The sequence below is a fragment of the Equus quagga genome, chromosome 19 (assembly GCF_021613505.1).
Source record: "Equus quagga isolate Etosha38 chromosome 19, UCLA_HA_Equagga_1.0, whole genome shotgun sequence".
NCBI lineage: Eukaryota > Metazoa > Chordata > Mammalia > Perissodactyla > Equidae > Equus > Equus quagga.
The window spans coordinates 11139732-11162914 of NC_060285.1; the positions used below are offsets into that span (position 1 = coordinate 11139732).

Here is a 23183-nt window from a genome sequence, read left to right on the forward strand (position 1 = left end):
ATTGGCTGCAGAACATCTCAACGTGACTGGCTAAGGCATCTGCCCGTCACCGTTCCCATGATCCGACGGGGGAAAATGGAAAAAGGAAGAGCGGCTGACGCTCAGCTTTTTTATTGGCTCCAGTAGTTACGTACAGCGAGGACGTGGGCATCTCAAATTGGTGATTGGTTCTTATGTCCGTCAGTCACGCTGCCGGAAGCCAATCCTTTTGCCCTACGGTGACCGGCGGACGGGAGGGGATTCGGCTGGAAGGGTTTTCATTGGTCCGGAACGCGCCAGCTCGCGACCCGAGCCCGCCCCCTCTCGGTTGCCGTGGCTGCAGGCCGGGCCCGCCCGCTCGCCCGCTGACAGCGAGGCTTAGGGCGGAGGGAAGCGGGTCCGTTGGTCGGCCGGGAACGAGGCTCGGGCGGCCTGGCCCGCGCCGCGCTGTTGCCATGGCAGCCGCCGCCGGGGGCGCGGACGATGAGCCGCGCTCGGGCCGCTCGAGCTCGGATGGCGAGTGCGCGGTGGCGCCGGAGCCGCTGACCGGCCCCGAGGGCCTGTTCTCCTTCGCCGACTTCGGGTCTGCGCTGGGCGGCGGCGCGGGCCTCCCGGGCCGGGCGTCCGGCGGGGCCCAGTCCCCGCTGCGCTACCTCCACGTCCTGTGGCAGCAGGACGCGGAGCCCCGCGATGAGCTGCGCTGTAAGATCCCCGCCGGCCGGCTGAGACGCGCCTCCAGGCCCCACCGCCGGCTCGGGCCCACCGGCAAGGAGGTGCACGGTGAGCGGCGCGGCGGGAGGCGGGCCCCTGACCGCCCCGGGCCCTGGGTCTGGAGTCCTCGGACGTCTGAGCTGCGGGCCGGAGTGGCCCCCGAGTGTCCTTTCAGCGATGATCCTTGTTGTAGCTGCTAAGGACCGTGAAGGTAGACGAGAAGTCTTGCTGCCCAGAGCCCGTCATCCTAGACTTTTCACGTGGTAATTCCTGAACTGAAACTTTGCCCGGCTCCAGGTGTTCATTAGTAGGTCGTAAACTGGGGCCCTGGAGAATGCTTTTGTCAGAGAGGGGAGGCCAGAGCCTGTGGCTGCAAGTCCTGCCAACTTGTGTAAATGCGCAGACCCGGATTGAACTCCTCTGCCTCGTTTAGGCCTTAGGCAAACTGTAGAACCTTTCAGGCTTAGTTTTCTCATCTGTAAAATGGGTGCAATACCTACTTTACAGGGATGTTGCAAGGGTTCAGTAAGGTAATGAATGCGGAGCTGTTATTCTGCCTTTGTTGTGTGCCAAACACTGTTAGGTGATATGTGATCGTTTCTGATCCTGACCTTGACATTGACTCATTGAGATCCAGGTACTGTTCCCATTCTACTGAAGGGCAAGCTGAGGCTCAGAGAAACTGCCTTGCTCCAAGTTACGCAGCTAGACAGTGGCTGTGCTGGTGTTGGAACCCAGGTCTGCCAGACCGAAACTCCTGCTCGGGCATGTCTCCCTTTTACGTTTTGTTTTTTGTTGTTGTTTTTTAAATATTTTTTCGAGGAAGCTTAGCCCTGAGCTAACATCTGCCAATCCTCCTCTTTTTGCTGGGGAAGACTGGCCCTGAGTTAACATCCATGCCCATCATCCTCTACTTTATATTTGGGACGCCTACCACAGCACGGTGTGCCAAGTGGTGCCATGTCTGCAACCGGGATCCAAACCGGTGAACCCCGTGCCGCCAAATCAGAACATGGGCACTTCACTGCGGCGCCGCTGGGCCGGCCCCAGTCTTTTACGTTTTGTGGATGGCGTGAAAACCAATGCCCTGAAAGATTCCAGAGTGAGGATGTTTAGGGTTCCTTCTAGGACTGTAATTCCACCCACATCTTAGTAGGGTTATGAAGAGTAAATGAGAATTTGAAAGTGCTGTATAAATCACAAAGTGCTATATGAATGTAGGGAATCACGTATCTGAGTTGCAAGTTTTGATCATTTCTCTGATGACAAGACATGGCTTTCTATTAGCCTCTAATGTAGCAGTAGTGTCGTTGTAGGAGAAAAAACTTTCCTCTTAGGAATTCCCACATTTAAGTCAGTCATTTGGGAATGGCCTCCTTTGAAGGAGGATATAAGATTATCTATGTAAGCTGCTCACGGAGAACGTCGTGTAAACATCTCGTTTTGTCTTTGCAACAACTCAGGGCTGTCAGGACAGAGCTGAGGCTTGTTTGGTGGATGATAGACCTGAGGCCCAGGTGGGTGAACAAACTTGCTCAAGATCACTCAGCCACTACAAGTGACAGAGACGAGATCTGGCTCCAAAGGGCTTGGAGGATTTGCTGCCGAGTGTGGCTTTTGCACTAGCTGGGCCACATTTCACGCTTCTCCTTGTGCCCAGGGCAGTGTCTCTTGCATCCTGGCACCTTTTTTCCCTTTAGATGCTATCGTGGCTCAAGGGTGGGCTAACTGGGAAGCCATCCACTTTCTGCTTCATCGTGGCCATTTTTTTTTCTAACCAGCACTCTCTTACTCTTCACAGCTCTGAAGAGGCTGAGGGACTCGGCCAACGCCAACGACGTGGAAACAGGTGAGTGTGCAGAGCAGGGCCAGCTCCATGGGCTGGTTAGGGAGGGGCTTGGTCCCCCTGGGAGGCAGTGCTTGACTTCAGTGTGCCATCTCACCCTTTGGACCAGGCTCGTTGTATTTATTCTGTAATTGCAGTCACCTTGCAGAAGAGCAGTCTGGCTTAGATGCTCACCCTTCCCCTGCTTCCCTGTCACCGTGAACTTCCTGACATCATAGTGTCTGTCACCTTGTGGGCTCGCTGATGGTGGGGACCATGTCTGCTTTCGTATTCCTGGCGCCCAGCAGCAGAGTAGGAGCTTTTGGAACTTCCGGTTAATGGGAACGAACGCTCAACTTTAACTGCCAGGGTGGCCACAATCTGCACAGAGCCACCACCTTCAACTGCTCCCTGAGGCTGGTGGCAGTTGAATCAGTGGTCCTCAAACTTGTTGAGTTGACAGATCATCTGGAGGGCCTGGGAGGCCCCTAGCAGGCCGCCACTCCACTTTTTTATTGTTTGCTCTCTACTGAAACAGTAGCAGCATCAAAGGTACAAAGACAAGTTATAGGGAAAAAACTTCAACTTTTTTTTTTGAGGAAGATTGGCCCTGAGCTAACATCCGTGCCCATCTTCCTCGATTTTATACATGGGTTGCCTGCCACAGCATGCCTTGAGCAGCATGTAGGTCCGCACCGGGGATCCAAACCAGAGAATCCTGGGCCGCCGAAGCGGAAGGCGCAAACTTAACCACTGCGCCAGCAGGCCAGCCCTAAAAATTTTAGTTTTATCCACCGATTTCATTCTTTCTGTGAATCAGGGAAAAGTGGTATATTAGTTTTCTATGGCTGCTGTAACAAATTACCGCAAACAAGTGGTAGGAAACCATACAAATTTATCCTGTAGTTTCGAGGGTCGAAGTCCAAGCCGGGTCTCGCCAGGCTGAGATCCAGGGTGTCAACGGGCCCTATTCCTTTGTGGAGGCTCTAGGGAGAATCCGTTTCCCTACCTCTTCCAGCCTCTAGAGGCCCCCACACTCCTGGCTCAAGTGGTCTGCGTCCTCCCACTGCCATCTCGCGGCTTCCCGCAGCAGGGAAAGGTTCTCTGCGTTGGAGGACTCCTGTGGTTAGATTGCGCCTGAATAATCCAGGACGTTCTTCCATCTCAAGGTCTTCCACCTGCGTCATATCTGCAAAGTCCCTCTGGCTGTGGGAGGTATTCTGGGGACGAGGGTGTGGCATCTTTGGGTGCCCTCATTCTGCCTGCCTCAAGTGGACATCATTCTGTGCTGGTGGTGGGGTGCTGTGCTGTGGTCAGGAGATAAGACGCGCGCGTCGATTGAGGGCTGTGGGCTGGGAGGGCTCAGGTACAGCAGGCGCGGAGAGGAGGTCCTGCACCTCAGGGAGCTGGGGTGTTGCGCCTGGGCCTGGAAATGCTTCCCTCCTCCGTGGCACAGCGGTAGTGAGCAGGCTTGGAAACTGGAGGGCTTTTCAACTCTTCACTTTGGTCTCTTTTCCCTGAACTTTAACATTTTTGAATATTTGGACAGCAACCTAGATAGCTTTTCAAGGAAAAATGAGAAGTGTTCTCTTTTCAATATCTCTAGTGTGTGGCCAGAGAATGTTTTGTTTTATTTATGTATATATATTTTTTGGTGAGGAAGATTGGCCCTGAGCTAACATCTGTTGCCAATCTTCCTCTGTATTGTACGTGGGATGCTGCCGCAGCATGGTTTGATGAGAGGTATATAGGTCTGCACCCAGGATCTGAACCCGTGAACACAGCGTCACTGAAGTGGAGCACACTGAACTTAACCACTATGCCTCCGGGCTGGCCCCAAGAATATTTTAATTATACTTTCCTTCCACAGAAAGTCTAGTTCATCTTTTTTCTTTTTTAAGTTTTAAATTTTTTTAATTGCAGTAACACTGGATTATGACATTATATAACTTTCAGATGTACATCATAATGTATTTTGAATTCTGTGTAGATTGCCTCATGTTCACCACCGAAAAATAGTCTAGCAATTATAGTGGACATAAAATTTATACTCTGCTGGGGCTGGCCCCGTGGCCGAGTGGTTAAGTTCGTGCGCTCCGTTGCAGGCGGCCCAGTGTTTCGTCGGTTCAAATCCTGGGCGCGGACATGGCACTGCTCATCAAACCACGCTGAGGCAGCGTCCCACATGCCACAACTAGAAGGACCCACAATGAAAAAATATACAACTATGTACCGGGGGCTTTGGGAGAAAAAGGAAAAAAATAAAAAATCTTAAAAAAAAAAATTTATACTCTGCTATTGTTAAATCATAAGTCCTTATCTATGAATTCATAATCATTTAAAATATTTTAAGTAGGAAAATAGTATATGCATTTAAAATGTTTTAGAAATTAGAGAAATATACAAGAAAAACATCCATAATAAACACCAAAAGCTGATTCCGTGAAATATTAATCTCCGTTAATATTTTAGTGAATATCTTTCCAGTCCTTTTCCCTGTGCAGAGGAATTTTCCTCATGGGCTTGCAAACTGCTGAATACACAATTTTGTTGTCCAATTTTTTATGTATCTTAGACATTTTGTTTTTTCATAAAACCATTTGTTTTTTTCAAAATGGAAGCATCATTTTTTTTCCTATTTACAGAATGAATACGTGGCTGTATGACTTTTTTTTAAGCTTATAAAGTAAAAAGCAAAAAGCACTTTGTCATTCCATTCCCCAATTATAACCACAGCTTTTAATGGGTGCACACTATGCCTTCAAAGGGACGAGAGTTCTTTAGTCAGTCACCTTGGTTTTTCATTTTTAAGATAACTTCCCAGGTATGGGGTTATTCCTTCAAACGGTATGCATATTTTGATGGCTTCTGATAGATGTTGCTAAAGGTACTTTCCAAAAAGACTATAACTGCACAAATCACAAAACGGAACCGGCTGTTTTCTCTCTCTGACACTGGCTGTCTTTCGGGGAATGTACTGATGGACGCAGAGATGGCCTGAAGCTCTTTTTTTTTTTTTTTTTTTAAAGATTTTATTATTTTTTTTCCTTTTTCTCCCCAAAGCCCCCCAGTACATGGTTGTATATTCTTCGTTGTGGGTCCTTCTAGTTGTGGCATGTGGGATGCTGCCTCAGCGTGGCTTGATGAGCAGTGCCATGTCCACGCCCAGGATTCGAACCAACCAAACACTGGGCCACCTGCAGTGGAGCGCGCGAACTTGACCACTCGGCTACGGGGCCAGCCCCGGCCTGAAGCTCTTACTTCTCCACTACCTTAAGCCTTTTCCTCCCACCTCTGTTCATTTCTAAGTCAGCAGCATCCACTGAGCAGGACAGCAATATCTTGGTCCAAGGTATTAAGATAAAACAAAAGGCTACAATATAGTTGGAGAAAAAGAATATAAAGTGATACTACTTTCAAAATGAAAACCTCCGAAAAACTGAAGTGATGTGTTTAATTGGAGGAGGTGTACGTTCTGGAGCCAGAGGAATGTGGGTTTATATCTGGCTTCGCCTCCGTTAGCTGGTGAATGGAGCTTGGGCGCTTCACGTGATCTCTCTGGGCCACAGTCACCTGGTCCGTAAAATGGACACGAGCCCTCGCTGGGTGGTCGAGGGGCTTAGCAGTCAGGTACCCTCCGCTTCGCTGGTGCTCAGCGTACAGATGCAATTACCCAAAAATAGCACAGCCCGTTAATGTTAGGGTGGCAGGGAGGCGGGGTGGACGGGGCACTGAGGAAATGCGGGAGAGGGAGTGGCTGACTCAGCCTGGGGAGACAGGAAAGCTTCGTGGAGGAGGACATGTCTGGGCTTCATCTGGAAGGACCCAAGTCCTTGAGAGGTTTGCGAGGGAGAGAGACTGAAATGTTGCTTGCTGTAAAATGATGGTTGGCAGCAATTTCTACATTTCGTTGGTCATGTCCATGTAATACATAATGCCTCACATTTTATAATGGCTCCATCCTTTTCACAGAGGGAATTTCATGTCCATTATTCTTGTCACGGCAGCTCTGGAGATCGGCAGGGCAGAGGTTATTCCCATTTGCTGGTGAATGGGGCCTGAAGGCAGGCTGTCCTCCTGCCAGCCAGCTCTCTCCAGCGCCCTGTGCTGTTGCCACTGTACTTCTACGTTTTTTTTTTCTTTGAGAAAGATTAGCCCTGAGCTAACTACTGCCAATCTTCCTCTTTTTGCTGAGGAAGACTGGCCCTGAGCTAACATCCATGCCCATCTTCTTCTATTTTATACGTGGGATGCCTACCACAGCATGGCTTTTTGTCAAGCGGTGCCATGTCCACACCCAGGATCCGAACCCGTGAACCCCAGGCCGCCACGAAGCAGAATGTGCGCACTTAACTGCTGCGTCACCAGGCTGGCCCCAACTCCTCCTTTTTTTGCTTAGCTTAGTCTAGGACTTTGTCTGTGTGGTTCCAGAGCCTGGCCTCTGTCCACGCTAAACGGCTGCCTCCTGGGAGCAAAGTAGGTGTCAGCCCACAGCTTGGGCAGCTGTGTCCAGCTGGAATGGATGCATGTCCAAACTCAAGTTGAGGGAGAGGACCGAAGTCTATGCTAGGGGCTTCTACGATTCCAGAATTCCTGACCCTGAGGGTCAAGATCCTTCTATGACATTCTATGCCTAGACACATAGTTTGAGCACCCAGAATCCATGGCCCTCAGTTGAACCCTCAGGAAAATAAGTCCCTTGTCATGGCAGTCCCTGTGGGGCCAGCATCCAAGGGGGACTGGCTCTCCCACGCGTTACAGACACCTTGCCTGGAGGGGCCTCTGAGCATCCTTCGCCACCTGCTGGGGCTGCAGCTTGGCTAACACTCTGCTCTTTCCCCCGCCTGCCTCTGTCTTGGTGGCGTCAGTGCAGCAGCTGCTGGAAGATGGCGTGGATCCCTGTGCAGCTGATGACAAGGGCCGCACAGCTCTACACTTTGCCTCCTGCAATGGCAACGACCAGATTGGTGAGTCCTGGGGGGGAAGAGGGAGTGTCTCTGGAGAGATGCTGGGGGATGATTTGCTCTCTGCACAGCCAGAGGTGCTGGATATAAGGAAGACTCAGCAAGGTGGTACCCACCCCCTCACTCCCTTCGCCTGTGGAACTGGCACTGCCAGACTGGGGAAGGGGCAAACCTTGGGAGAGAATGTGGTGGACTCGGGTTGGGGCCAGTCCTTCAAGACGTTCAGGCAACATTTACTCAGCGCCAAGGGCGGCAGTGGGACAGCCCTTTTTTTTCGGAGTTTTTGGATGTGGTATAACTTACAAACTGAACTTTCTTGTGTATACACTAACAAGCCCCTAGATCAAACTATAGAATATTTTCAGCACTCCAGCAGCCTGCTTCATCCCCCTTCTAGGCCTTACCCCCATGTGGACCTTGTTCATCATCGACTGGTTTTGCCTCTCTTTGAATTTCACTCTTTTGTATCTTGGCTTCTTTCATTCAAAATTATATCCTTGAGGGGCCTGGCCCCGTGGCCGAGTGGTTAAGTTCACTCGCCCCGCTGCAGGCGGCCCAGTGTTTCGTTGGTTCGAATCCTGGGCGCGGACATGGCACTGCTCATCAAACCATGGTGAGGCAGCGTCCCACATGCCACAACTAGAAGGACTCATAATGAAGAATATACAACTATGTACCAGGGGGCTTTGGGGAGAAAAACGAAAAGAAAATAAAATCAAAAAAAAAAAAATTATATCCTTGAGGGGCCAGCCTGTAGTCAAGTGGTTAAGTTCGCACGCTCCGCTTTGGTGGCCCAGGGATTCGGATCCTGGGCGCGGACATGGCACCGCTCATTAAGCCATGTTAAGGTGGTGTCCCACATGCCACCACTAGAAGGACCCATAACTAAAAATACACAACTATGTCCCAGGGGGCTTTAGGGAGAAAAAAGAAAAATAAAATCTTTAAAAACAAACAACAACAACAACAACAAAACTATATCCTTCAGATTCATCTCTGAACGCTGTGTCTCAGTAGTTTGTTCTTTCTTACTGCTGGATGGTGTTTCATTGTGTGATGCTCCACAGTTTGCCCAGTCTACTGTGGATGGACGTGAGTGTGGTTTCCAGGTTTGGGCTCTTGTGAGTAAGGCTGGAGTGCGATTGTTGGATCACTAGGGGACACATATATTCAGCTTCAGTAGGTCCTTCCAAACTTCTCCCAAGGTGCTTGTACCATGACATTCCCACCAGCAGTGTCAGAGTGCCGCGTTTTTCCACATCCTTGCCAATGCTTAGTGTTGTTTCTTTTTAGTTTTAGCCATTCTGGTATAGTGGTATGTCATTGTGGTTTAATTTGCATTTCTCTGATGGCCAGTGATGTTGAGCACATCTTTGTGTATTTATTGGCCTTTTTTATATCTTCTCTTGTGAAGTATCTGTTCAAGTCATTTGTCCATGTCTTTTAACAAATTGCCTGTCTTTTTCTTATTAATTTGTAGAAATTCTTTATTCTGCATACAAATCGTTTACTAAATATAAAGGACCTTTTCTGAGCTTGCCTTTTCTCTGAATAGTGTCTTTTGATGAACACAAGTTCTTAATTTTAATAAATCCAATTTATTAATCTTTTCTTTTTTATGGTTAGTAATTTTGTGACCTATTTAAGAAAGCTGTGCCTATCCCAAGCTCATGAAGATATTCTCCTGTTTTCTTGCACAAGCCTGACTGTTGTAGCTTTCGCATCCAGGTCTGTGGCCCCTCGATTGGTTTGTATGTGGCATGAGGCTCGGCCTGGTCTCCCTGGTTGTAGTCTGCCGGTGCATCCGTCTGGGTAACTGAGGAGCCCTGGCGACACCACAGCCCACCCTTGAGGTGGCCTGGAGACCCTGAAGGTGGTGTGCTCAGCACCCTCTATTGGCCTAGTCCCCACTGTGGCGCTTGGCTGTGCAAGGAGCAGAAAATGCCCTTGAGAGCCCTCACAGCAGCCATTGCTGTTGGAAGAACTTTCTTTAACCTTTAAAATCTCGGTCCTGTAGCACCTGCCTAGGCCAGGAGGCCCTCCTGGAATGCTCAGTTCCTGGCCCTCGGAGTCCTGCCCGTGAGCTCTGTGCGTGCGTGCGTGAGTGCGTGCCTGAGTGCGTGCGTGTGTGCGTGAGTGAGTGAGTGAGTGAATGAAAGAAACAGCATGGGGAACTGTGTTTGCTTTCAGTGCTCCATGCCTTGAGTGAGCTTCTTTAGCTAGGTTAGGGGTGGGGCTTAGGGTCCAGCCCAGAGAAGCTTCTGATAGCTCCTCTTGGGTTTTCCCGTCTCCAGTGCAGCTCCTCCTGGACCACGGGGCTGATCCCAACCAGAGAGATGGGCTGGGGAACACGCCGCTGCACCTGGGTAAGTGCCTGAAAAGCCACCAAGACACCTTCTCTGCAGCACAGACAGGCCCCTTTGATGGAGAGCCTGGGTCCTGCAGGATCTCCTGTCGTCTGGAGAGAGCCTGAGCCCTCAGGGCCACACGCCAGTGTGTGTCCCATGGACTTCGTCCCTCACTAGTTGGCTGTGCCCTGAGCAGAGCTGAATGACCAACCCAAACTGGCTCAGCAGCATCTCTGCTAGGAGAGGTGAGACCTGTAGCCGGTTCCTGCCCTGTGGCTGGTTCACACCATGGCTCATCGTGAGGCAGTCCCATCTCCAAGCCTCAGCCTCCTCAGCTTTACCCAGGGGGAGAGGGGAGGTGGGGGGACGGGGGCTCGGGAGTGGATTGGACTTGATTGCTGAGTCCCGCCCAGTTGCTACCTTGGTGATGCCTTCTCAGGAGGCATCACGTGGTGCAGGCACACTCAGAAACAGTCCTGCTCCCTCCGGTGGGCACACAGGGCCAAGCCCTGGTGGTCCTGTCCTCTCAAATCCCTGTTCTTCTTCCTCAGCGGCCTGCACCAACCACGTGCCTGTCATCACCACCCTGCTACGAGGAGGTATGTGGGCCCTTTCCCCCACCCCCCTCAACCTCACCCCCAGCATGCTCACCCCTCCCTGCTCCCGCAGGGGCCCGTGTGGATGCCCTGGACCGAGCTGGCCGCACGCCCCTGCACCTGGCCAAGTCGAAGCTGAACATCCTGCAGGAAGGCCACTCCCAGTGCCTGGAGGCCGTGCGGCTGGAGGTGAAGCAGGTGAGTGCCTCTCATGCTGAACCCATGGCACAAGCAGGCACTGGACAGATGCTCCCCTAACCACAGACACGCCTGCCTCCAGTGTCAGGGCTCCTGGGTCGCTTCACACTGACCCCAGTTGCACCTGCTCCACTGTGCCTCTTGGCAGCAGCATCCAGCCTCTCTGTGCCCCCCAGCAGCTCAGCCCCAACTCTCGCTGCAGATCATCCAGATGCTGAGGGAGTACCTGGAGCGCCTGGGGCGGCACGAGCAGCGGGAACGGCTGGACGACCTCTGCACCCGCCTCCAGATGACAAGCACCAAAGAGCAGGTGAGTGGTCGGTCCACACCCGGGGCCAGCAGGAGCCTCAGGGCCAGTCCATCCCTGCTCTGTGCAGCCAGACACTCAGAGGAGACAGAGGCCGTGGCTGTGGGCTTGCAGCCCACTGTGGACCTCAAAGCCTCGTCCACTTCCCTTGTAGCTGCTCGTGGCTCTTCTCTCTGGGGCAGTCTGAGACCAGCCGGTGTCAAGGATTAATCCTTGGACAGCTGTCCCATAGTCACAGTGAGGCCATCACATGCCCTGGGAGGAGACACAATGCCTGCCCTCATGCCTATGGGACTGGGGAGGCGAGCCGGGGTCCGAGGCCCCTGTGACAGAGCCTCGGTTTGGTCCTGCAGGTGGATGAAGTGACCGACCTCCTGGCCAGCTTCACCTCCCTCAGCTTGCAGATGCAGAGCATGGAGAGGAGGTAGCAAGAGAGGCTCCCTGCCTCCTGCTCCGCCAGCGCCCCACCCCTGCCCCACTGCTTTCCTCACCAGGCGGAAGCCCGATGCCAGGGACTTTGGAGCAATCCTTGTCTGGTGAGGCCCTCGCCCTCGCCCCCAGACACTGTGGGCAGGGATGCTCTCTCACCAACCTCAGAGCCGCTCCCAGCCACGCTCTGTGATCTCTGTGGGCAGGGACCCCGCCCCAGCTGCTGCTTCTGGCTCCCGCAGCACTGCAGCCACACCTCGGCACTGGCCGACACGCACTGTCCTCGCAGGCCTCACTCGTCCCGGCCCCCTAGCCCCCTCAGCAGGCCCAGCCCCTTCTCTGTGTTTCTTGCTGGCCATGGCCTTGTTGCAGCCAGCAGGGTGTGGGCTTCGGGCCGGCTCCCCCGCCCCCACCCACCGAGACTTGGGGCTTCTTGGCTGGCCCTGCACCTCTCACCAGCACTTAGACTTAGCCTGTCACCGACTCTCAAGGAGACGTTGCAGTGAGTTTCTCTGGTTGCAAGGGGAGGGTTGGTGAAGCCCAGACCTTTGAAGTACAGGGTTAGAAAGGACCCTGCCGCACCCAAAGCATAAAATCCCCAACCTTTTTCTCCCGATCCCTGACGCACCAGGAGTACGTAGCAGTTCTGCAGCCTAGTTGGAGTGGGCCGAATGGTGGCCGCCAAGGCGCCCACGTGCCAATCCCAGGACCCTGCAAACGGGCCCTTACATGGCAAAGGGACCTCACAGCTGTAATTAAGTTCAGGATCTTTGGAGGAGGCAGTTATTCTGGATTGTCCAAGTGGGCCTGATGTAATCACAGGGATCCTTGTGAGAGGGAAGCAGGCGATCAGAGAGGAAGTAGGAGATATGGTGACGGAAGCAAGAAGTGGACTAATGTGAGGAAGGGTCACAAGGCAAGGGACGCAGGCAGCCTCCAGAAGCAGGAAAGGCAAGGAAGTGGATTCTCCCCTCAGAACTTCCAGAAGGGACCAGCCCTGCTGACACCTTGACGTTAGCCATGAGACAGATTTTAGAATTCTGACTGCCAGATCTGTAAGAGAATAAATGTCTGTTGTTTAAGCCACTAAGTCTGTGGTCATTTGTTGCAGTAGCGACAGGAAGCTAGCACGCTAGTGGACTCCACACGCACCGTGAGGGAGGTGCCCCCTCCCGCCCTGCAGGAGCAGGCGTTCCCTCTCTTGGGGCCTGACACATGCAGACGGCCGCACCCGCCATGGCAGGGGTCTGTGAGCCACCAGAGGGAGGCCTGAGGGAAGGCACCGCGGGCCCCGCTCCCAGGAGGCGGATGACTACGGAGTGCAGACAGGCTGTTTCCTGCGCGTCAGTCCGTGTCCACTCTGGCTCTGCCCCACCATCCCTCTCACCAAATTGGAATCCTGGCTACTTTGCAGAGGAGGGGAGCGTGTCCCCCAGATCCCAGCTTGATCAGACTGAATTGAACTCAGGGAACCCAGCCGTTCCCCAGGCCCTGAAGAAAAAGGTCTCTGTGGGTGTGAGATACAGAACCCGGGCTGCCTCCAGGACCCTGTGTGAGGGGAAGCCAAAAGCCCCACCAGGTGGGCAGGGTTGGGGAAGGGGAACTGTGGTAGCCCCCAGCCTGGGGGGAGAGGGGCGGGGGCAGCAGTAAAGCGTTTCCATGGAAGTCAGGCTGCTGCTGCTGCGAGTGCTGCGGCTACCGGCTGGCTATGTGCCGGACTGAGGCGCGGAGCAGGTGGGAGAGGTGTGGCGGGTGGGGTGGCTTTTCTCCCTTCCTTCCTGTCCATGTTATCACCTCCCTCCGGGTGGGCCTGTGCCCTCAGGCCCGGGGGCCACATTTGAGTTGCCCTCCCACAGGGGCTCAGCCGCTGTGCCCGTGGCCCCCTGGGTGGGGCTGGGCAGGGAAGAGTCTGCGGCAGTGGAGAGGCCGGCGGGAGGCAGTGGGCCTCAAACTCGGCGGGGGGCCCCCATTGGGACCTGCTTCTCTGAGCCTCCCCCCACCACACGGGGCTGACCACCCTGGAGGGAGTTGAGGCAAGGGCTTTCAGCCTCGGGTCCAAGGAGTGCAATTACTGGCCCTTAGAAAGATCTGAGCCCCTGAAGGGTGCAGGCATTTGTGGGGAGAGTGTGTTGTTTCTGATGAAGGCCCATGGCACTCCTTCTTAGCAGCGTCCACTCAGAAAAGGTTAGGAACTCTTGCTACAGACTTTGGGAGCAGATAGGTGAGGGGCCTGCCGAGGGTTGCCTGGGGACTTCTGGGACCCGTTATTCCCTAGGGTGGCTGATGCGTATTGGCAGAGCTGAATGAGTGGAGCGTGCTGGGACTTGGTGAAATTGTGAGGTGACTGCGTGTCTGTAGGACAGGCTGACACACAGACTCACTGGCTGCCTCCTAACGAGTCCTTGGCCTGAACCAGGCCGTCCCCCCTGGAAAGTGGGGCACCTCCCTACAGCACCCTCCATCCCTGTGGTTCCTCACCCACCCTTTTCTGGCCCTGTAGCCACGTAACCGTAAGAACAGGCCATTGGGGCAAGTGACGGGGCTTGTCAACTCCCTCGCTGGCCGTGTAGACAGTGAACAAAGGGCTTGACACATGAAGGTGGCTTGTAGGCCAGTCATCAAGCACCTGCCGGGCAGCGAGGCAGTCAGGCAATCTGCCTCGCCCCGTTCCAGCCAGGATTTCTCCTGCAATCCCAAACCTGCCTGAAGAGCCAGCCAGTTAAAGTCCCAGACACTGGAGTGAGTCAGAAAACACACAAGCGGGCCCTGAGCTCGATGGGCTGGGCCGGCAGCAGGATGGAGAGCACAGAGTTTGCCTGTCAGGAGTTAGTTCATCCTGTCAGAGCTGCTCTGGGGTCCTGAGTTAGTGGGGGAGGCAGAGGGGAGCTTGGCGGTGGCAGGAGGAAGAAATCCCCGCTTCTCCATTTCACCTTCTGGGCGGGGTCCTGTGCCTTACACCTCACGTTTCATCCATGTTAGTAACACGTAGTGAGCACTTGCTGTGCGCTGGGCAGTGTGCTAGGTGGGGACACAGCAGTGATGGAAAGGACAAAATCTCAGCTGTCACCCGTGGCAAACCGTGGTAAGCGCTTGGAAAGGAACATTCACAGGTTCTCACAACCATCCTGCGAGCCAGCTGGCCTTGCTGCTGCTTTTGGTGGGTGAGAAGATGCAGGTTTGCCACTGTGACCCAACCCGGCAGCTGGGCCGGAACCCGGACCCACCCCCAGAGCTCCTGCTGTTTCCACCGTGCCTGAAATGAGAGCCTCTCAGAAGCAGTTTCCTAAAACTAAGGGCGACATTTGCTGAGCTCCTACTGTGTGCCAGCAGGCCCTTTACACAAGCCCTTCGATTTTCTCTTTGCCATAACATATTAGGGAGCCAACGTGGGGAGCCACTATTCTACAGATGCAGAAACCTGAGGCTCCGAGAGAGTAACTGGCCTGAGGTCAGATGGCTGCGTGTGGGGCCCAGCCTAGGTCTAGCAGAATCTCTACCAAGGTTTCCAAAGCGTCAGTGTCCCCAGTGTTTCTGGGACACAGTTGGTAGGAACCGACAGACCTTACTACGTGAGCACCTCTGTCTCTGTGACCATCTCGGGGTGAAGAGGGTCTGGCCCTTCCCTTGCTGAGCATATGACGCAGCATGCTTGGTGGACAAGGCGTGCACCTGTCACCTGGGGAAGAGAAAGGACAGTACAAGGTGATGGGGCTGAGCTGGGTCTGGAGTGGTCCTCACTGATCTTTGGTGGCTGCGTCAACTATTACAGGCCTCCCCAGGTGGTCGGAGAGCTGAGTGGGTGGAGGGAGCAACATGAGCCAGGCCTGGAGGCTGGAGGATGGGCACGAGCTGGCTGTGGGACCAGGAGGCTGAGAGGCTAGCCAGAGAGGGAGGTGAGACCAGGTTGCAGACCAGGTCTGAAGATTTGCCCAGGTGGCAGGAACCAGGTGAGGCAGGCTGTCACCTCCACTCGGGGTCAGATGCATCCTTACTCAGAGCAGGCACCACGAGCTCTGGGAAAACACCCTCTGGGTGTTTTCTGGGTTTCTCTCCCCACCAGGGCTGCCTGCTCCCCAGACTGCTTGAGACGCTGAGCCCAAGTCAGAGGTAGGAGGTCAGGAAGCTGGACTGAGGCCCGGGGAATCCCAGCAGAGACCCTTGCTCCCCCCGCTGTGGGCAAAGCCCTGCTGCCAGCTCTCGAGCCAACCCGAGGCCTCTGTGCCTGCAGGGAGGTACAGTCAGCTCACCTCACGGATGAGCAAACGAACTCAGAGCAGCAAAGGAGTCTTGCCTGAAGCCCTAGACCAGGGATCAGAGTGTTTGTTCTCTTGTCACTGGGACTGGCCCATGCCAGCCTGGTGACTTTCTCCCGCTTTGGAAGCCCAGGAGGATAGCACGTGTTATAGAAGCCTCTGGTGGTCAGCACGCCCAGAGCGGCAGAGGTGGGCAAGCGGCACCTCAGCTGGATTGTGAGGGTTTGGATGGAGACAAGGATCTGCCTAGGAGAGAGCCCTTGAAACATGGCAGCAGTGGTGAGCAACCCGAGGCACTCTGCCTCCAAGGTGAGCTGGCTCAGACGGCTCAGTTCCACAGTCACAGAGGTCAGAGCCGTGAAGTGCAGGAGCCAGGATTCACACCCGACGGTGTGGTCAAAGTCCATGCCTTGACCCCTGCACTGTGCCACCTCTCTGAGTTGACCTGGCAGGTCCACCAGATGCCCAGGCCTCTACCCTCCCCAGCACCATGGCCATCCAGAGCACCCCAGGTGCTCCAAGCTGGCAGCCTTGTCCCTCAACCCCCCTCACCACCCTTCCTCCTGCTTCAGTCTCGGCCACAGAGCCTGGGCCACTAAAACAACCTGGCACCAAGCAGATGCCTCAATAAATCAGGGTCTTGTTCTCTTAAACCAGAAACAATTCCACCCCTGCACAGCCTGGGCCTCTGGCCTCATGCCATCTTGGAGCCAGCCAGCAGCTCACAAATGAGCCCTGCACCCGGCTGAGGGGCTGATGTTCATTAATAGGAAACCTCAAGGTGGTTAATTGAGATTGATGGCCCCAGGTGCACAGCTGGGAGTTGATGGATGACGCTGTGCCTGCCAGCCTTAGGCGGGGAGAGGGCTCGGTTAATGTGGCCGTGCCAGGCCCCCACCTCGCCCACCCACCCCAGGGCTGAGTTTCTACAAAGGGCAGGGGGATAGGGGGTCACCTTCGCACATTCAACTTCCCTCTTCCCCTTCCACCAACTCCTTCCTGCCTCTTCTCCCTAAAGACCGTGGAACCGAAATCAGAGCCCAGCTCTGTTTTGGGCTAGCTCTGTGATCTTGGACAAGTTCCTTAATCTCTCTGCGCCTCAGTTTCTCCATCTTCAAACTCTAAAGCAGATGAGACACACGTTCCAGGCCCAAGCACAAGGCCTGAAACACAGGAGGGGGCTCCACCATGTCCCCTAGGCCCGCTCAGTCTCAACATGTTCCAACCGAGCTCAACACTTCCCCCCAAACCTGACCCCCTTCATCCCCCCTGCCACCCTCAACAGCCCAAGCCAGAAGTCCAGGATGTCATCTGGGACACCCCTCTCCTCCTCCCTAACGTTTAATCGAGTCCCAACAATTGTACTTCCCAAATGGTTGTCCCGTCTGTCCACATCTCCCCACCCACTGCCAACGTCTCGGACATTTTCATCTCTCTGGAGTCTCACGCCAGCCGCCTGCCTGCTCTCCCAGCCCTGGCCTCACTCTGCTCTCCCTCCCCAGGGGAGCCTGCCTTGCAGACAGGAAGAGCTCCCTAAAGAGGACATCTGGTCAGGTCACCTTTTTGTTTGAAACCTTTCAGTGGCTCCCCATTGCCCTCAGGTCGAAGCACAGCCTCAGTTTCAGACAAGACTTACAGAATCCTTTGCAACTGCCTCCCACCTCTCCCACCTCACTTCCTGCTGGGGCTCCCGTGTCCCCTGTCCCAGGTGCACCATGCTGTGCCTTTCTGCAGGTGGCCTGTGTACACGTTCTCCCATCTCTCCCGTCCCCATCTGCCCTGATTAACTCCCACTTCAGGACTTGGCTTGGGCGCCAGCTCCCCCAGGAAGTCTTCTCTGCCTCCCCAAGCTGGGTTGGGGCCTTCCTCTGGGCTGCCACAGTCCCCCGTGCTGCTGTCTGTCTTTCCTTCAGGAGAACCCTGTATCTAGGAGGTGCTCAGACATGAATGCTGCAGGCTCGTCCCTAAGAGCTTTGCACAAATAGGAGGGTGAGAGGGCTGCAGAATTCAAACACCCCTCCAACGGAGAGGGGCTCCTTCCCGGGACCCCGAGGCTGCCCCAAGCCCAGCCTGAGACCTTGCAGGGGGCTCAGGTTGAGTGGGTTCTCCTGGGTCCCGTGGCAGCGACCAGGGCTCATTCAGCCTCTACTCCAGCGCCTGTTGCCTGCCTCTGGCCCTACACGCCTCACAGCTCTCCCGTAACCAAAGTATCACGGCCATGTGCCCTTGCAGACATTTCATTAGCCCCTGCCGTAGACCCAGGGGGCTCGGGGGCCAAGCTCAAGCCCAGCAGCAGGCGATCAATCCTCCTGCCAAATCCACAGCGAGAATAATTCCCCAGCCCTAGGCCAGGCCCTTGGCGGTGGCTTTCATGGCCAAGGGCTCACAGAGCAGCCTCTGGATTGGGCTCCTCATTGCCGGCCTGGCATCTCCAACACAGCAACCCTGGGGGCTTTGTGACTACACGGCTGCTGGGGCCCCTCCACTTCTGAAAACCTCCAGTGGCACCCCCGCCAGCCTGAAGGCTGACATTCCTGCTCTCCAGCTGGCCCAGGGGCGCAGGTCTCGCTGCAGGCGCCCTCCTGGCCTCCCCAGACCCACCCCCCGACCCCGCTTCGGCCGCACGAGACCACTGACTGCCCCCTCCCGTACCCTGCCTTGGCACAGGTGGATGTTCCACCTGGCAAGCTCCTCCTACCTTTTTCTAGGAAAATGCATATTAAATGTCACTTCCTCTGGGCTTCCCGCTTGGATTGCCCAGGAAAGCAGGAGTTCCCCCTCAGGGCCCTTTCAGAACTGTGCCTTTTCTCTGTCAGGGCCCCGTCACACGCTGCTGTCCTTTCGTCTGTTGGTAGTTGGCTCTCCAGCTGGAATGAGCGCTCCTGGAAGGCAGGGCCCAGGTCAGAATCATGCCGTCTCTGTCTTCCCCTCAAGGCCTAACTTAGGGCAGGTACTCCAATGTTTGGGGATAGAGGAAAGAAGGAAGGAAGGGTCATGTCATTCCTTCGCTGGCTGTGGAACCAAATACCTGCTGTGCCGGCTCAGGGCCAGGCTGCACGTTCCTCCATTAGCTGGGGCCCTTGGGCTTCTTTATCTGGCTCCCATGGGCCAGAGAGACCTGCTTCAGAAGCAGGAGGCCTCAGAGGCCAGCCAGGGGCCTGGACTGTATAACTGTCCCTCTGCCAGTTGAGCAGAGACCCAGGCCACTATGGAGGGCTTCCACCGACCAAGCCCCTGCCCCGGGCCCGGGTTTCAAGCAGGTTCAAACTCTGGCTCTGCCACTCCCTGGCTGGGTGGTCTTGTCTCCTGCCTGTCCTAGAAGGCTATTCCCAGTCGGTCATCTGTCCGTGTCCACAGAGGTGACTGTGGAGGACAGCAACCCGGCTGGGTGGCTGGACTGACCACAGCAGGAGTCACCCGTGGAGATTCTGTTCCTTACCTCTCCTTTGCAGACACTCAGCTCACCATCACCGCGTAGCGAACCGTGTCAGCTCCTCGGAGATGTTTCCCTGATGCTGCCTGGGCTGCCGGGAGAGCTAGACCTCAGGCCGGGGAGGATTCCAGCCCTGCGGGCGAATTTCCCGCTCAGCTCTGGTCAAGCTACCTCACCTCCTGGAGCCTCAGTTTTCGCTTCTGCAAATGGAGGTAACATCGCTTGCTTGCCAGGGTTGGTGCGAGGCACAGATGAGCCAGCGGCGGTGTGAGTGCTGGCCCCAGGAAGACAGAGGCCACACTGGATGCTGTGGAAGGGGCACCCTCACAGCTGCTGCCCTGCAAGCCACACTCCCACTCCTGCAGCCTGAGTCAGCTGTGCGACCTTGACAGAGATGTGGGGAAAAGAGCATTGGACCAGGTATCAGGCCCTCGTGCTGGGCCCTTGAAGCAGTCACTCCCCCAGCTGGGTCTCAGCCTTCCCCTGTAAAGGGTGACTGCCACTCTGACTCTGAGGTCTGTGGCAGGTGGCAGGCAGTGACAAGGACTCAGCACCTGCCTAATGTCAGGGAGGGGTCTTCCCTGGGTGCCCAGCAGCCAGGAGGTGTGCTGGGGAGACACGGAGGCTGAGAGGTCTCAGGCCTTGGCCAGAGCGAATAAACATTGGCGTGTGGTGAGGGAGGGAGGGAAGTGGGTAGGTCTGCAACCATGGAGACTGATATATTGGTTAACCAGGAGGTTTCCACAGCCACAGACTACCCAGCTGTAGGCAGGGACAGGGTGGGAGGGGCCACAAGGCAGCAGCTGCTGCTGGGGGCCAGCTGGGGCCCGAGTGTGGCTCATTTTCTCTCCTGACCCAGGAATGCCAAAAGGCTGAAGGAACAGCGCAAGAGTTTTGGGCCAGGCAATGGACCCAGGACCCACTGGCCTGAGCACCTGCACAGAACTCCGCGAGGGAAGGGACTGGAAGCCCTCTGAGGCTTCCCGGGCATCCAGGCGAGCGTAGGGAGCTGCAGGTTTGGGGAAGAGGGCTGATGCAGAATCAGGAAGAACCAAGAAAAACCTTGAAAACCATGGAAACTGAGAGCAGAGGCCCCGGAGGTGGGGAAGGAGGTTCCACTGAGCAGAAGACAGACAGACAGCAGTGGGTTTGATTCCAACCTCTGCCAAATACTAGCCCTGTGACCTTGGGCAAACCACTAAACCTCTCCGATTCTTGATTTCCACATCTATAAAATAAACTAATTCTATCTTGCAACGCTGTTTCGATAATTAGACTGAGGAACGTAGCACTGCGCAAGATACATAGTAAGTACTTAATAAATATGTGCTATATTAGCTGCTAGTGTTAAATGACCCAGGACGGGGCCTGGAAAGGAGAAGAGGCTCGGTGAAGGGTGGTGGAGGAAGGCAGGGCCTGGCAGGTGCTGCCAAGTTGCAGAGATGGGCAGAGGGACTGCCCTCCTGCCACTCCGGCTGTGGACACAGTCTGGGGCTGCAGAGCTAGGAGGCTCCGCTTGGCTGCCTTGACCCATTTTCACGGCCCAGGGGTGTCCAATGGGCTGGAGCCTCAGCTCAGGCCCTGCTCCTCAGAGGGCTCCTGGCGTTGGCCCCATCCCTAGCCCCCATCCCTCGTAGCGTCCTGCCCTGGGGGAAGAGGAAAGACAGACGGACACCCAGCAGAGGGGAGGCGGGCAAGGTTTATTCCGGTCCTCGGACAGACAGGGCTCGTCCAGCCTCTCCGCCGCGGGCAGGCTCCCCCGCGGGCTGCCCGTCCCAGCCGCCGCCCGCCGGCAGCCTCCCGCGAGGCCAGGCGTCCCCGGGGCAGCCGGCAGGGCCGGAGGACGCCGGGCCGATGCGACGGAGGGCGCGGCGCGCGCCCGGGGGGCAGCGAGCGCGGTGGCGGCGGCGGCGGCCGCAGGGCCACAGGCGGCGGAAGCGCGCGCGGAAGTGGCGCGAGGCGAGCGCGTAGACGAGCGGGTTGAGGCAGGAGTTGGCGTAGGCGAGGCAGTGCGAGGCTAGGCGGCAGGCGTAGGTGGCCGGGCTGAAGGCGAAGCGGCCGTACCAGAAGCACAGGATGAGCGCGTGGTGCGGGCCCCAGCAGAGGGCGTAGAGCGCGGCCACCGCCAGCATGGCGCGCCCCGCGCGGCCCGTGGCTCTGCGCCGGGCCTCGGCCGCCGCCGCGCCCGCGGGGCCCACGGCCGCCCAGAGGAAGCGCAGCGTGCGCCCGTAGGCCAGGCTCACCACGGCCACGGGCAGCAGGTAGCCGGCGGCGAAGGTGGCCACGTCGAGGGCGCGGCGGCGCGCGTCCTCCCAGGCGGGCACGCAGAGCTCGAGCGCGCCGTAGCGCACCGTGCCGTAGTAGCTGAGGTAGGGCGCCGAGCAGAGCGCCGCCAGCAGCCAGACGAGGCCCACGGCGGCGCGGGCGTTGCGCGGGGTGCGCAGGGCCCGCGAGCGCAGCGGGTGCCGCACGGCCAGGTACCTGCGGGCGAGAGGGCGGGCGCGGGGTCAGCGCGGCGGCGGGCGGGCCCGCATCCGCGCCCCCATGCTCACGCTGCCCGGGGGAGCGGGGGCCCGGCGGCCTGGATTTCCGCGTCTGCACGGTACGGGCGATAGCGCGCCCGGCCTCACAGGCTGGGTGGGAACATGGAGGCAGTTAACACACAGCGCTTAGAGCCGCGCTTGGCACCTAGCAAGGCTGGGTCGGAGGCTCAGAGAGAAGTGACTTGCTCAAGGTCATCAGCTAGAGCGTGAGCCTGGATTTGACCCCAAGTTTCAAGCTGTGAAAGCCGCTACGAGCACAATCTGGGCCAGATGTGGGCGGTAATAAAATACCCGATGAATTAATTGTGTTCCTTTTGCCATTCATTTCACTTACAGGGCACCTACTATGTGCCAGGCTCTTTGCTGACACGCAAGACAGAGAGATGTCCTGGGGAAGCTGACACTGGAGTTGCGGGGAGGGCAGGATGGTCCCCTCAAGCATGCCCTGCAGGTGCCCAGGCACTGGTTGGTGGGGACCAGAGAGCTGATCCTTCCCTCCCTCCCATCTCCCTTCTTGGTCCTTCATTCTCTCCTTCCTGTGGCCAATGGGAATCTGCTCAGATCTTCCCTCCCCAGCCAGGCCCAGCCAGGCCCCGCCAAGCCCCGCACAGCACACCTGTCCACTGAGACGGCGGCCAGCGTGAAGCTGCTGGCGTACATGGTGAGGTAGATGAGCAGGTGCACGGCCTTACACACGAGGGCTCCAAAGAGCCAGGCGTCCAGTGTGTAGATGGCAGCCTGGAAAGGCACGCAGCACAGGATGAAGCAGAGGTCGGCCACTGCCAGGTTGAGGATGAATAGATCCGTAGTGCTGCCCGGCTCCTGCCAGGCACTCGGGCCGGGCTGCAGCAGCACCGCTAGCACCAGCCCGTTGCCCACTGTGCCCAGGAGGAAGATGAAGGCAAAGACCACAGGCACTGCCACAGCCCCCACACTCCCTGGGCTGTCCAGCGAAATGTTCTGGGCATCAGCCATCTCCCCATCAGATGGGCACCTGGGGAAGAGAAGCTGGAGTCCTCAGGCAGGAGCCCCCAGCTCTGGTCACTCGACCCAGGGGTCTAGCTCCCCAAGCCTGGGCCCCGCCAGGTCTCCTGGGCTGGAAGTTCATGGGGGATGGGGGTGGGAGTCGGGGAACAGAGCTGAAAGTCATTACTGAGCCCCACTGTGCAAGCTGCTAGCACAATCACACTGGTTTTTGGGGTGGGTTTCTCAGTTTCCTAGGGAACACCCCCCACAGCCCAGGGCGCGCAGGGCTGATTAGGTAGTTGACAGACACCGCCAGGCAACGATGCATGTAAGACACAGGCAGAACGAGCTGAGGACACGGCGGATGGAGGAGGGGCAGCTCCAATCCCAGGAGCTGGTATATTTCCCTTCTGAGTGGGATCTGAAGCTCAAGGAAGACTCTTGGACATGGGTCATGGACTTCCATCTGGCTATAAGTTGTAGCCTCAGGTGACACCCTTGAGTCATTGGAGAGTCCAGTCTACTGAAAGCCCCACAGTGGCACAGCTGGGAAGACCATGTAGGTCACTGCCCCTTTTTTGCACACAGGGAAATCGAGGCTCAGAGAGGGGACATGGGAGGCTAATACCAC

At 56.3% G+C, this 23183-nt stretch overlaps 2 protein-coding genes across 3 annotated transcripts; one reads left to right on the plus strand and one right to left on the minus strand.

Moving 5' to 3' along the window:
- Positions 1–334: 334 nt before the first annotated feature.
- Positions 335–12443, plus strand: ANKRD54 (ankyrin repeat domain 54). 2 transcript variants are annotated; one of them, XM_046646753.1, is made up of 8 exons: positions 335–759; positions 2492–2539; positions 7384–7482; positions 9774–9845; positions 10379–10426; positions 10497–10621; positions 10824–10931; positions 11282–12443. In XM_046646753.1, exons 1-8 carry the CDS (start codon positions 435–437, stop codon positions 11354–11356), a joined length of 900 nt encoding a protein of 299 aa, XP_046502709.1. In that variant the 5' UTR covers positions 335–434; the 3' UTR covers positions 11357–12443. The 2 variants fall into 2 exon arrangements, with proteins under 2 accessions (XP_046502709.1, XP_046502710.1); XM_046646754.1 differs by lacking the exon at positions 7384–7482.
- An 8300-nt stretch (positions 12444–20743) lies between these two features.
- On the minus strand, positions 20744–22561 carry GALR3 (galanin receptor 3). The gene is made up of 2 exons (XM_046646703.1): positions 22203–22561; positions 20744–21524 (listed from the first exon to the last, which is right to left on the minus strand). Exons 1-2 carry the CDS (start codon positions 22559–22561, stop codon positions 20744–20746), a joined length of 1140 nt encoding a protein of 379 aa, XP_046502659.1.
- Between the last annotated feature and the right edge of the window lie 622 nt (positions 22562–23183).